Here is a 13,730-nt window from a genome sequence, read left to right on the forward strand (position 1 = left end):
GATGCTTGGATGAATATAATAATATTTTTAATATAATGTTTTATTATTTAAAGCGTTTTGAGTTAATATGATGGACAGAAAAGGAGAAAAATATTTCATTTTCAATTTCCTTTAAATTACAAAATGTACATATTCTTTCTTCTTTCTTAACATTTTTGTACCTGCCACTTTCAATTAAAAAATCGTGGGCTGATCATCGGAATCTTGATAGAGATCGCCACATGATAAGTATACTTCACTGAATAGATCTTTTTTAAAGATTTTGAATAATAAAAACAATTACTTGACAAAGATATTTTCTCACACCATCTTTGAAGATGTATGTCTTTAAGTCTTATGGTTAACCGCTGAATGAATGACGTATGTGATTCTAGATATTGTGAAGCCCATTTTCTTGTGTCCCCGCCGCCATATAGCTGGAATATTGCTAAAAGCATCGTAAAACTACACTCACTCACTCTGCATGGTGTGATTTCCAAGCATTTCCGAAGCCAACAGAGAATAAACCTTAACCTGAGATGTCCAATTTCTTTGTCCATTTTCATCCTACAATAACACCATATTGTAAAATTTTTTTCGGTACCCTATATGGAGGCATATTTAAGAGTTTTAACCAATATTTGACTACGCGTGCGTTGGATATCTGCCACATTTGATTTAACGCCAAATATTTCTTGCCAGCATACAGATGAACACTTTCTATTTGATGAAAGTCTGATAATCCCCAGATTTCTGCTCCATACATCAAAACTGGGTTTATTTTTGCATCAACCAATATCTCCAAGTGTACTTGATGTCGTCAGAATACCGATAATGTTTTTGTGCCTCTTGGGCTTGGAGCGAAGCATAATTGGCATGGATGATCCAAAACAAACCATTGGTAAAATACAATCCCAAATGTTTATAATAACTAACACAGTCTAGGTGTATATCCTTAAACAACCACTTTTCATCTTTGAAAAGATTACCTCCTATTTTAAAGACAGTGATTTTTGTTTTCTCTGTTTACTGTTACTTACCATTTATCTGGTTTTGGAGGCAACTAACCGCACTTGAAAATGTCGTCTGCAAACAACAGGGGAAAAGTTGTAACTATTTGTGGATGCAGTTGTATGTCACTCGAACAATTAGTTTCGATTTGAACAGCAAACTCGTTGATGAAAAATAAAACCAGGAACGGACTATGTATACGTCCTTGGCCGAACGCCAAAGTAATTCGAACGTTTCCGAAAATTCTTGATTAATTTTAACACATGCCTTCACGTTCTCATACATTAGATAAACGTTTACTCATTTTCTTACTGAGACCATGGCACTGGAATAGAGACCAAAGTTGGTGCGTTAGACAGAATCACAGGCTTTCGTAAAATCTACAAACAGGGCATATAGTTTTCCTCCTTTTGAATTCAAATATCTTTGTATTATACTTTGTAAAATAAATATATATGTATATATATGGTATATATGGTATATGGTATATCAATAATGGTATATCCATGTCTAAATCCAGCTTGTGATTCATTTATCTTATCCATTGTGTCTCTTATTTATCTTATCCATTGTGTCTCTTATTTATCTTATCCATTGTGTCTCTCATTTATCTTATCCATTGTGTCTCTTATTTATCTTATCCATTGTGTCTCTCATTTATCTTATCCATTGTGTCTCTCATTTATCTTATCCATTGTGTCTCTTATTTATCTTATCCATTGTGTCTCTCATTTATCTTATCCATTGTGTCTCTTATTAACAGTGAAAGAGAAAATTTTACTGAAAATACTATCGTCACGCTATGGCTGTAATATTGCCGATTTGACGTTAAATATGAACTCACTCACTCACTCACTGAACATACTAAATAATGTTATTCTTCTATAGTTATTGGGATTATTTGCATCAACATGTTTATGAATCGGAACAATGATACCAATCGTCCAAAGGTGTGGAAAAGTACCATTTTCCAACATAATATTAAACAGTAATGGTGCGATGAGGTCAGATGAGTGTTTAAAGTATGGAATTTATGAATAGAAAAAAAAATATTGTTACCTTCACCAATATGTGAATTAACGAAATAGTTTTTTCATGCTGTTTTTTTTCTTTTCATTTTTGGTGTCTGCATTGACGTACACAATCAAATGAGGACGAAAGTGTGGTCAAAGTGTCCTCAAGCCTGTTCGCAATATTGATTTATTGGTAAATAGTTGGTCCGGCTAATACTTTAGCCTGTATAGGCAAGTTTCTTTTCGTTGCCTTCCTATATAAGTTATCACATCGTGTCGAGGGAAATACGGGGTTTTATCAGTCCCGAGTCAGGTTGTATTACGAGTGACTGATAAACCCTGTATTATCCTAGACACGATGTGATAACGCATTTATCTAGCTAGCTGAATGTTTTCACTAAATCAAAACTAAACAACACGCAACTCAACACGTTTTGACATTGCTGCCATGTTGACACCAGCTGATCGTTTGACCTCAATGCACCGCACGTTACTAAAGGCTTGTCGATGCACGCTTTTCTCACTTCGCGTCGTCACCGAGGCGTAGCGGGGTGATATGACTTTCGTAGCGGGAGTACATGACTTTTATGCTCCCGCTCGAGGATCGTGATGGATGTACATGGTATTTTATCAGAGTCACGTGGACCAATCAAAACTCGACATTCTTACATGAGGCTAGATAATCTTGTTTCCAGTGGCCGTCCATATGTGTGGAATTGCAGAAGATCGATGGATACACTTGTCACTTTTCTAATTTAGTTTATCTAGGGTTCAATTATAAGTTGGTTACAAGGACCCGTGAAAGTCCGGGATAGAATAGGCCTTCAGCAACCCATGCTTGCCATAATAGGCGACTAAGTTTAAGTGGCGACTAACGGGATCGGGTGGTCAGGCTCGCTGACATATCGGTTTCCCCATGACACATCGATGCTCATGCTGTTGATCACTGGATTCTCTGGTCCTGACTCGATTATTTACAGACCGCCGTCATATAGTTGGAATATTGCTGAGTGCGACATAAAACAAAACTTGCTCGCTCCTTTCATATAAGGCCAATTTACCTTGTAAAACTTCCCTAATAAGGATGGGTACCATCAGAGAGTTCAAGTATACTGTTAAAACTAGTGGAACCTGAACTTTGAAGTCTGGTAGAAAGAACATTCAGTGAGGAACGTTACAATGACATTCATCTTGTGTATGCAGCATCGTTTCACGTTATCACCACACGCAAACAATGTATGGGAAGCACGTGCACAACGTGGGAGCCTACAACACGTGCATGGGGTGTCAGTATGATTCTTGACGTTTTTCAGGCAGGTCGACAAATCACTGTAGACCATTTTTCCGACATCTATGCATGGTCAGGGTTTTCAGGGTCAAATCACACACTACTGACCGACAAAATTGTAAACCTGAAATCTTCATGTCCTACTCCAGTCACCTAACAAGGGGGATAACTGAACGAACAGCTTTGCTTTGAATGAAATCCATGTGGTGATGCATTGAATTTCTCAAACCATCCATCATTATTGTATCAACATTGATTCAAACCCATATAATCTCCCAATTTCGACAATCTTACATTGAAAGTTCAACTATTTTTTTTAAGACTATATTTTAGCATTGAAGGAAAATGGTCACTTCCACGGAGGTCGATGGGAATATTCATGAGTAGTCAGATGTGTGGATGGAATCCAACGATCGTTGATTACAGGTGGACGGTCTTTTCTTGATAATGTCTCCACTAGCGGCATAGCATGTACATTGCTGTGTAAATAACGTTGCGCTCGGATGTTCCGGTTTCAATCATTCCATTGGCTTGCCATCTTTCTTTCTGAGTTAGCCGTGGCACACAGAAATGCAAGCAGATTCTGCCAAATTTGTGTTTTTCGGACCCGTAGACTGGGGTGACAAGAAACAGAAAAAAAACAACTACCGACAGTTATAGTGCAGTATGCAGAATATCAAAATGCGTTATAAATTTTTTCAGTTATATGAACAAATGTGTTTACCGTCGTTTCCCAGCCTTGAAAGTTTGAAGACAATTGCAAGTTCTTCGAACCAGGAGAGCTAAAGAAGGTGCAATATAACGAGGGCATAATGCAAGATCTGTAACATCTGCCGATCTTCCAGTGGCCAAATAATGACATGCATTAAAGTCCAAAGTATCCAACTCTTACAGATTTGGTGGAGACAAGTTATGCGCCCTAGATGTTGTTTTCAAACACGTATTCGTGGGATGCGTATTTGTTAAATATTTTAAATTTTACCGAGCATTTAGATTTTTTCAAAGAATTTGCCTGGGTTTACTTTTGCTTTTACATATTGTTCGAATAATTGTTGACGATTAAAGCTGAGACGATGAAGCCCTGATCACAAGGTTACCCTGACTGGATTTGGGACGTGTCAGCATGTGAGTCTGCCGAGTAACAAAAACCTGAGAAAAAGCAGTTTTGTGTCAAGTAATGTTCGTTCGACGGTTTACAGACTGGGTTACATTTGGGTCTCCGACGTTATTCTGGAAACTAATAAAATTCACCAGATCGGGTTTTCTGGTTGTTATTTTTCAGAACTGATTAGACCGGCGCCAAATAGCTGAATACTTCTACAAAAGTTAGCGAGTTTGGTTTTACACGTCAATATTCCATCATAACCGAGTGTGGACCAGACAATCCAGTGATCAACAACATGAGCATCGATCTCATTTGGGACACGACGACGACATGTGTCAACCAAATCATCGAGTCTGACTACCCAATCCCGCTAGCCGCATCTAACAGGGGTGACGTGACCCCTGTAACAAGTAGGCTAACCTATTGCCGTAAAATAAGATGTGAAACGTATGGGGCAACTAGGAGCTAAATGTATATATTGTACAGTCGAGGTTGGAAGGGGATAAGTAGTGCAGTGGAGAAAAGTTTGAGACTGATCTTGTTGAAACAGGGGAAAACAAATCTTCCAAAGAAAGTTTTTCAAAGTTTATTGCAAACCAACCACCTTGTACATTTCTAACATTTATAGGTTGTTTAGGTCACGGGACAGCCTAGAAGAACGACGTGGGTCTGTGTTGACGTTCTGCGGGAGAGCAATTCCGCTGTCCAAAGTATAAGGTTCTGTGAGAACATTGGTCTTCCAACCCGTTATGAAGGACTGGAGTCTTCCAACTGAAATGCGACTAGCTTGATTAATTGTGCAAGGCAGCTTGACGTTACTATCATTAATGAAATGTTATACAAAAGAAAGCTGCATTTATGGAAACTGGGTTTATATGCAGAACCTAGTGTTAAAACGATTTGTGAACTGAAAGGTAGTTCGCTTACCTAAACTTGTGTCTCGGCGTCTTCGTACCACCTTTTGTGATGAACACGAGGGCTGAAATAAATGTGTGCGTTACTGATTTTCTTTGTAAGAAATTGAGTTCTAAAGTCAGCGACTGAAACATTAATTTCAGCGATATAGTATTTATAGAAAATTAGTAAATAGTCAGCTGAGGAACATCGAACATTTGTGTTGTGAACTTGATCATGTGACAAATTACGTTTAAAGACTATAGCCTACAGGTTATTTAGGTTTGTTTGCCACGTTCTCAAGCAGAAAGTTACTTAAAGATATTCTTTAAAGAACATGTTAAGTTCGTATCCGTAACTTCCATTATGCCCTAATACTTACACCATTGCATTTCGCAGCACAGATAGTAAAGTTACACTCGAAGCGGAGCGTCCAGTCACCATTGACGGTGAATACTTTGAAGAAGGGGCTGAAGGAACGCCTACTGACGGTGATGAAACCCTCGTGTTTATTGATGATCATGCCGTCCCCGCAGCTGCAGTGAAGCAACAGTTTAGTGAGTGACGCAGGATACAATGCAAGTAAACCATTGGACCTTTAAGGATACTTCACTATAGTGACTGACAGGTGGAAATGTCGCACTCAGCAATATTCTAGTTTTATGGCGGTGGTCTGTAAACATCGAGTCTGGATCAGACAATCCAGTGAACAAGAACATGAGCATCTATCTGCTCAATTGGGAAGCGATGACACGTGTCAACCAAGTCCCGTTAGTCACCTGTTAAGCATAGTCGCTTTTTCTGGCAAGCATGGGTTGCTGAAGGCGTATTTATAGGATTCTACCTGGTTAGGATCTTCACCGGTCCTAGCATCAGAGGTCCAGGAGGCATTATGGAGTGAAGGTAACCTTTTGCAAGGTTGTGCATGTTTAGTTTTACGCTGCACTTTAATTTTGTAATATCGTCATATGGAATGTTTTACTGTCCGTCTTTGGGGACATGAATAGCAAGTAGTGAAGAGATTGACATTGTTGAATTTCGATATGTTTAAATATACTGTAAGAATATTTGCGAGCAAAGCACAATGTGGTCACTGAAATCTTTTTATACTAGTCACGAGTGGTTGTACATACCCCGCTCTCAGTATGGAGTATCTGTTTGCTTTAGAATCCATTGCGTCACACGACTCTACTTGTATGCCAATGTCCGTCTTGGCTGAAATGGACGTTAAGATATTAGATCGGCCGTCAACAAGGTGTTGTCGACTATCATAATAGCAGTATTGTAGTCAATTCGGAAATTCTTGTAGTGTAGGATGAAATAAACGAGGTGTTATAGAAGTGCTTACTGTAGGTCCGTGCCATGAGTCTGACGCTCTTGCCAGTTGGTATGTTTCCCTTGAGTGCGGCACCCTTCACGTCGACTAAGTACACTTTGACCACGGACTGGCTGGGCGGTGCCTTGTTACCTTCTATGACCTTTGGAGCACTTACACTGAAACATTGCATAAATGTATATATATAGCTTGTATTCCAGAGTGAACGAAACCAAGTAAACTGGGCTGATTGAGCCATCATCGATTAAGACTCGGTATAAAAAGTGTTTTGTAGAAGATCAGTTCAGCTGAAGCATGCCATAATTTATGGCTGGGGGTGCCGGATAGATGAGAGGCATGCGCGACAGTCGTGTAAATGTAGGGTTTAGCAGAGGTAACTTGTGTCGTTGCATGTTAAGTAAATGAATACTTACCCTGGAACGATTGTCAGAGGACCACTGTCTTTCTTGCCCTTGGGCTGGAAGGTACATGTAATGGTGTATTCCTCATCAGACTGGTGAAGACGACTGCCAGGCTCGCCGAAGGCCACGATCACTAGGACCGTGTAGACCAAAGAATCTCGCTTTTTCTGATATGAAGAAAACACGATGGTAACAATGTTTCCAACAATAGGTTCACAATGTCATTTGTTTAATGTTGCATGTGTGTAACTGGAATCTAACCACACGATGTAGTGATCATCATCTAATCAGTCTGGTATACTATGACGCTCGTTCATCGAGTCGGCAAGCTTGACCACCGAATACCCCTTGTCAACTGCAAAGTGTAGCTGAAAATGCATTATAACTTTGACAGTTCCAAGTCCGAGACCTGGGTACAACCGAAATTACTATCAATGGATTAAGGTGAGGCTAGTCACTTCCAACTTGACCAAGCCCACTATCCAGTTAACACCGTAGCATGTGTTATGATACCACAATAACCATGGGCAGTCAGCTAAGCTTATTTAGGGAGTACAGATAATTGTAATCAAAGTTATTTTGATAATGTCAAGTACGAAAGTCGGCTACGTCACGTGTGGGAACACGATATATACACATTTTTCCCATGCTCAGCGTTATCGCCTATGTTGGATGCATAGTAGGCTTTCAAAACACATTAAGCTTTGTTATAGTCTGCTAGCATAAAGTTTCTTAGCTAAGGATTTTATAGATTCAAACTGCCATTACTGGTTTGCATTACAAAGATTAAGCGCAGTACTTGGGACGATGGAAAATTCCCGTGCCCTACCCGAGGGTTAATTTAAACCAACCCCACTTGTTCACGCTGTTCTATTTCATGTGCATAACCCTGTTAATGCAAACTGAAAAAAATTGAAAGTGACGATTAAAACTTTCAAGCAAAGTTGAAATACAATCCTGAGATTTCAGCGTTCACTTTGCAAAGTAAAGTGATGGGGATTCTCAATCTTAATTTCAGTCAACTTGATTTAATGTTTTTGCTGTAGACTAAATCTGACGGTGAACTGCTTTTGACACGACGCACTTCGGGATAATGTAACCAAAGTAGTCAACCACTTGTTACTTTCAAAAGCAAGCGACAGTACATTTGAAGGTTTTAGCTGTATACCTACCTTGTATTTACAGACTGACTTTCCTCCCTTTCCTGGGTACGATACGGGCAGTGCATAATTGACGCCATCTTTAGACGTGAACTTGACCTTGACTCCCCCTGCACATACGGCTTTAGCTTCTGCACTGAAGTCCGTCATCAGGTTCACGACTCCGTCCTCGACCCCATTAGAACCACAGTCTGGAGTAACTGAAAATAGATTTTATGTCAAGCAAGAGTTGCTGAAGGCCTATTCTATCCCGGTACCTTAACGGGTCTCAAGTTGCAAGTATCCAAGGCGGTGGTAAAGAGAAAAAAATACGATTAAAAACGTAGGGGGACATGAACGAGTTGTTTTACACCGCTTTCATACCACTATTTCGTAGGGGTGGGTTTGACAGGAAATGTGCTTCGGAATTGAACCGGGCAATTTCATTCACAAAACATGAAATAACTACTTTTGATAGTATAGTGCCAAATGATTCGTCAATTAGAGGGGTGTGTTTAAATACTTGAGTACGCCGTTCTGAAAATTTAATTTCTCATGAAATTTATTGCTCTCTGGTAGCAGAAACTATGCATACGCTTAAAAAGTACAAATGTCTATATATATATATATATATATTAGTTACTTGGAAATATATGGGTTATTGTATTAATTCCACTAATTAGTTTACAGTTAATGCATAGTGGCAAAACTAGTGGAAACAGGATTAGAGTGATGCTTACTGTCAAGGATATAACCGGGGGGAATTGCCGATCTGACGTAGCTCACCTGCAACAAATGTTAAAAGACCCGTCACCAACCACTCTACATCAAAATTCAGTGACTGGGATGACGTTTTGTTAAAAAAAAGTTGCCATTTTCATTTTTTGAAGTTTTTTCAAACTAAAATTGTCCATTTCAGTGGTACCCTGGACACGTGTACTCACGTGTGCCGAACTGACGTTGGACGAAATGTTTCACTGGTCCGCCATTGCACCGACCTATTGCAAAGTATTGAAATGCAATTGCATTTACTTTTAGACTACATGTTTAAAAGAATGCACATTGTTTGTAGCCATTACTGAAAATTCCCTTACAAAAATGACCATTCCGAGAAGCCATGAACTTACTTTATATAACAAATGAGCCGACTGCCACAGATGAAGACAATGGGAATGCCAGACAATAACGAAGATGAATTTCACCACTAAATTGGGAGGACCCCACTGCAAACCTTATTCAAATGATTTGCAAGGATCATGCATGAAATTGCTGAAAAGCACGTGCAGATACCGTGCATGTGGAGAGCTAGGTTTTTGTGTAAGGTATTGTGAAGAACTGGCTAATTTTCACCGAGTTTCATCATTTATTGATGATCAATGTCTTCAAAGTTCTGAATTTGTCTTACAATATCAGTTCACGTGAAAACAATACCTTTTAAAAAGTATTGAATACATTACTTTAAAACTGACTGAAGTAAGTGGCTACATTTACATAACACAATCTGTATTTGTGTCAAGAATCCAGAATAATGCGCCTAGCACAAGGTTGGCTCCGAACTTAACCGAGACATTCTGATTTTCGTGAATCATGCTACAGGTACGTGGGAAGTTAGAAAAACGGGTTTCACTTAGCGAACTGACATAGGGAAAATCGCATCGGTGTTTGGCATAACTATGGAACACTAGGCTACCCCTCCGCCGCTCTAATTACCATAATTCTGACGGTTTTGACGAAGCTCAATTTGAAATACTCTGCCAGGTCACGATCGCCTTCAAATTAACAGATCGGTGATTAACGCGAGTAAATAGCTGTTTTCTTGGGTGTTTCTCCTAATCTAGGAGCTAGTGAGCTTAGTTTTACGCCGCACTATTAACCAGCTACATGGCGGTCTATAAACAATCGGGTCTGGACCACACAGTCCTGTGATTAACAGCATTGACATCGATCTGCTCAGATGGGAACCGACGACATGCAATGAAAGTCAGGAGCATGACGGATCCCTTCAGTCACCACTTAGGACAAGCATAGTCGCCTCTTGTTGCAAGCATGGGTTGTTGCAGACCTATTCTACCCTAGATCTTCACGGGTGCCCATGATTATATAACATCAATTAATGTAGAATTTACGTACCGCCAAGCAGAGCACCACCAGCACTGAGCAGACAATATTCATTTTTAATCCTGAAACAAAAGTAAAATATTAGCCAGGTTTTGAGCATGGCTATTTGGTAACAAGAATGATGGTCACGACCTTGCCAACAATATCCCGTATTATGTTATTAACAAAGTCAAAGAATAAATTCCCACCTTTGATGTGTGTTCTCACAGCTCTGCTCTCGCCACGGCGGTTAGCAATCGACAAGACCAAGGAACATGGCCAGCATTCGTATATATGACGCACGTGCGCGTGGAACACGTGCTACAAAGCCAGGTTGCGTTTTGGTGAACCGACCATCGCAATCTGCACACAACCCTTATTGCATGAATGACTTGAAGTTCAACGTTAGAGCTCTTCAATATCTCAGTCACATGACGAGTACAGCCTTTATGGAATTGTTATGAATACGTTGATAAGGGAGTGAAGACTATTCTGGGAGTTACTAGAACAGCTGAATAACCCGGCATGGGGTGGAAAAGCTCCCACGAGGGACGTATATTTTATAAAGATAAACACGTTTTTCTTTCGTAGCTAAAAGTACATCAAGATCAATAGGGACGATTGAACAGCCTGGTACGGTTCGATTCCACACATGGGTACTTTGTGTGAGGCCCATATTTGGTGTATCCACCGTGATGTTGCTGGAATATTGCTAGCCATACTCCCTCATTCAGGATTGTTGTTTTCACCCTAGATTCCCCGCACCCATTTTTTGATTCGTTACTGCTATGGCTGGTGTATGTGGATCGATGCTATAAGCCCGACACGGATATAGTCTTTTTTCATAGGCAGATTGTATCTCTAGATACTACCACTGGGTTTGTACTGCCACTCTGTTTCGTGTAAATTCTGTTCCTTTGTAATAGGGGTGGCTGGGTGGCCTCATCGCAAATGCGTTCGCTCTTCACATCGAAGACCCGGATTCGATTCCCTCCGTGGATACAATGTAAAGCCCATTTCGGGTGTCCACAACCGTGATATTGCTGAAATATTGCTGAAAGCGACAGAAATCTTATATCACCTCTTTTCAATAATTCACGCTGCATTGTGAACTTAGTTATTATACACTACAATTGTATGGCATTTCATTGTATTTGGACTGTTTCATTGTATTTGGATTGTTTCCCATGTCCTCGACACGACTGATGAAGTTGTGCCATTCGAAATGAGTCAACAGGAAATCGTGGCCCTGGCGGATGAACTACTGACAAGGCCGATAACTCCTTTTTTCCCATGCTTATGAGCAAGCATGTTGATGCAAAAGCTGAATCCTGACGATAGACAGTACACATTTGCTATGCGAAAATACCAAAATCGTACGAAGTTTGGGACGCACTCTCTTCTGAGATCGGCTTTCTATCGTGGAAATGATACTTGATAACGACCAACTTCCGGTTGAGTTTGGACAAGACTTACCCGCCAGTATGTACGTGTGGTTTTGTAGCTCGTTAGAAAACTCTTGATCAGGGCTAGAATTCTCATATTGGTCCCATTCACATGATTAGATAATATCCGTGTCAAATATACATGAGTGAGTGAGTTTAGTTTTACGCCGCACTCAGCAGTATTCCAGCTATATGGCGGCGGTCTGTAAATAGTCGAGTCTGGACCAGACAGTCCAGTGATCAACAGTATGAGCATCGGTCTGCGAAATTGGGAACCGATGAAATGTGTCAACCAAGTCAGCGAGCATGACCACCCGATCCCGTTAGTCGCCTCTTACGACAAGCATAGTCGCCGTTTATGGCAAACATGGGTTGCTAAAGGCTTATTCTACCCCGGACCTTCACGGGTCCAAATATGCATGTGCCTAGGTTGGTTCCATACGAATTATATATTTGACCAGACCTACGTTTCATTGGCAGCCAACACAGGGATAAGAACAAACGTGCATCTCGCAAGGGTAAGTTGCAACGTGTTCCCAGAGTTTTTTAATATCTTCTCGAAACAATGTTGTTAAGGCGTCTGTTAGGTGGTTAGGTTGTTTGTGTGTTGGTCAAGGTTTAAAAAGTCACTCGAAATCAAGTTGGTTTGGGTTTTATTTGTTGTTTTACTCCGCACTACACAATATTACAGCTATATGGCGCCGATCTGAAAATACTCGAGTCTCGACCAGACAATCCAGTGATCTAAGGTTTAAATAAAGTGTACGAGAGTAATTATTAAATATGAGGTTGGAAATGTAAGAGCACAACCCTTTGAGGAAGTAGATGTGTACCTTTGATGATGGCAATATCTTATACTGAGTCAAAAAAAGAAAGTTCACATTCTTTCTTCAGGGCACTATAAAAGAACAAGAGATGGTAAGATGGTTAAATTGTTATTATTTCATTGCTGAGATCTGTGTGATGTACTCGATACACGAACAGTGCCAGAATCAGTTCAGTTCCATTAGGCTATATCGCCGTTCCAAAACATGAGTATACAGAATGTCAAGTCACAAGAATATAAATTCGAAATTTCTCAGTTCAATATTGTGTGTGGCCGCCCCGCGCATTCAACACCGTCTCCTCATCGACTGCCTGATGTTTCTGAGAACGTTGTTGGGGATTCTGTGCCATTGCTCTTGCAAGGGAGCGCCAAGTTCCTACAAATTCTGAGGTTGGTTCCTAAGACCACGAAGCCTTCTTCCAAGCGTATCCCAAACGTGCGCTATTGGATTAAGGTCAGGGGACCGCGATGGTCAGTCCATGACGTTGATTGCAGCGTTTTGAAGGAAATTTCGTTTCAACATTGCTGTATGCAATCGAGCATTATCCTGCTGGAACTGTAGACCTTGGCCATGAGCCGCCATGAAAGGAACGAGTTCAGGGGTGAGCACCTGGTCGCGGTAGCAGCCCTTCGGTTTCCACGGATGACCAAAAGTTGGGAAACGGTTGTTCCCACAGAAAGCACCCCACACCATGCAACCTCCGCCCCCAAATCTGTCGACTTCCTGTACACAACATTGGGCATACCGTTCACAGCGTCGTCTCCAGACTTTATGACTACCGTCCGCGAATCTGAGGACAAACCTGGATTCAATGCTAAAGACGACTCGATTCCAGTCTCTCTGGGTCCATCGGAGGTGAAGTTGGGCCCACAGCAGACGTTGACGTTGATGACACGGCGCCAATATTGGCCCACGATATGGACGCAGGGAATGGAGATTGGCAGCCGCAATGGTATGTAAGGACAGTCGACCTCTAAACATCCTTCCTATGCCATCGACAATATGTTGAAGAGCACTGGTCACGAGGTTCTACGACAACCGCCATACCATTGCGATTTGAATCCAATTGAACTGATATGGGGGGATATCAAGGGGAAGGTACCACGCTACAACACGACATTCAAGTTATCTGACGTTGAAAAAATTGTTCACACGACAATAGGGAGATTGACATCAGTCGGTGGGAAGCCTGTGT

At 40.8% G+C, this 13,730-nt stretch overlaps 1 protein-coding gene across 1 annotated transcript; it reads right to left on the bottom strand.

The window, feature by feature from the left end:
* Positions 1-4,797: 4,797 nt before the first annotated feature.
* Positions 4,798-10,536, bottom strand: LOC137281449 (vitelline envelope sperm lysin receptor-like). The gene is made up of 10 exons (XM_067812680.1): positions 10,473-10,536; positions 10,297-10,346; positions 8,907-8,952; positions 8,200-8,387; positions 7,040-7,194; positions 6,639-6,784; positions 6,424-6,505; positions 5,673-5,826; positions 5,324-5,375; positions 4,798-5,167 (listed from the first exon to the last, which is right to left on the bottom strand). The coding sequence occupies exons 2-10, from the start codon at positions 10,336-10,338 to the stop codon at positions 5,019-5,021; spliced, it is 1,014 nt and encodes a 337-aa protein (XP_067668781.1). The 5' UTR covers positions 10,339-10,346; positions 10,473-10,536; the 3' UTR covers positions 4,798-5,018.
* Positions 10,537-13,730: the final 3,194 nt, after the last annotated feature.

This window comes from Haliotis asinina, chromosome 4 (assembly GCF_037392515.1).
Source record: "Haliotis asinina isolate JCU_RB_2024 chromosome 4, JCU_Hal_asi_v2, whole genome shotgun sequence".
Classification (NCBI taxonomy): Eukaryota; Metazoa; Mollusca; class Gastropoda; order Lepetellida; family Haliotidae; genus Haliotis; species Haliotis asinina.

Bases quoted from the DNA above. Each gene is read 5' to 3' on its own strand.
- LOC137281449 (XM_067812680.1), bottom strand. From the start codon at position 10,338: ATGAATATTGTCTGCTCAGTGCTGGTGGTGCTCTGCTTGGCG. The intron at 8,953-10,296 runs GTACGTAAATTC...CATTTGTTGCAG, and splicing joins TGGTGGTGCTCTGCTTGGCG to GTGAGCTACGTCAGATCGGC. The intron at 5,168-5,323 runs GTAAGCGAACTA...GTCGCATTTCAG, and splicing joins ACGCCGAGACACAAGTTTAG to TTGGAAGACTCCAGTCCTTC.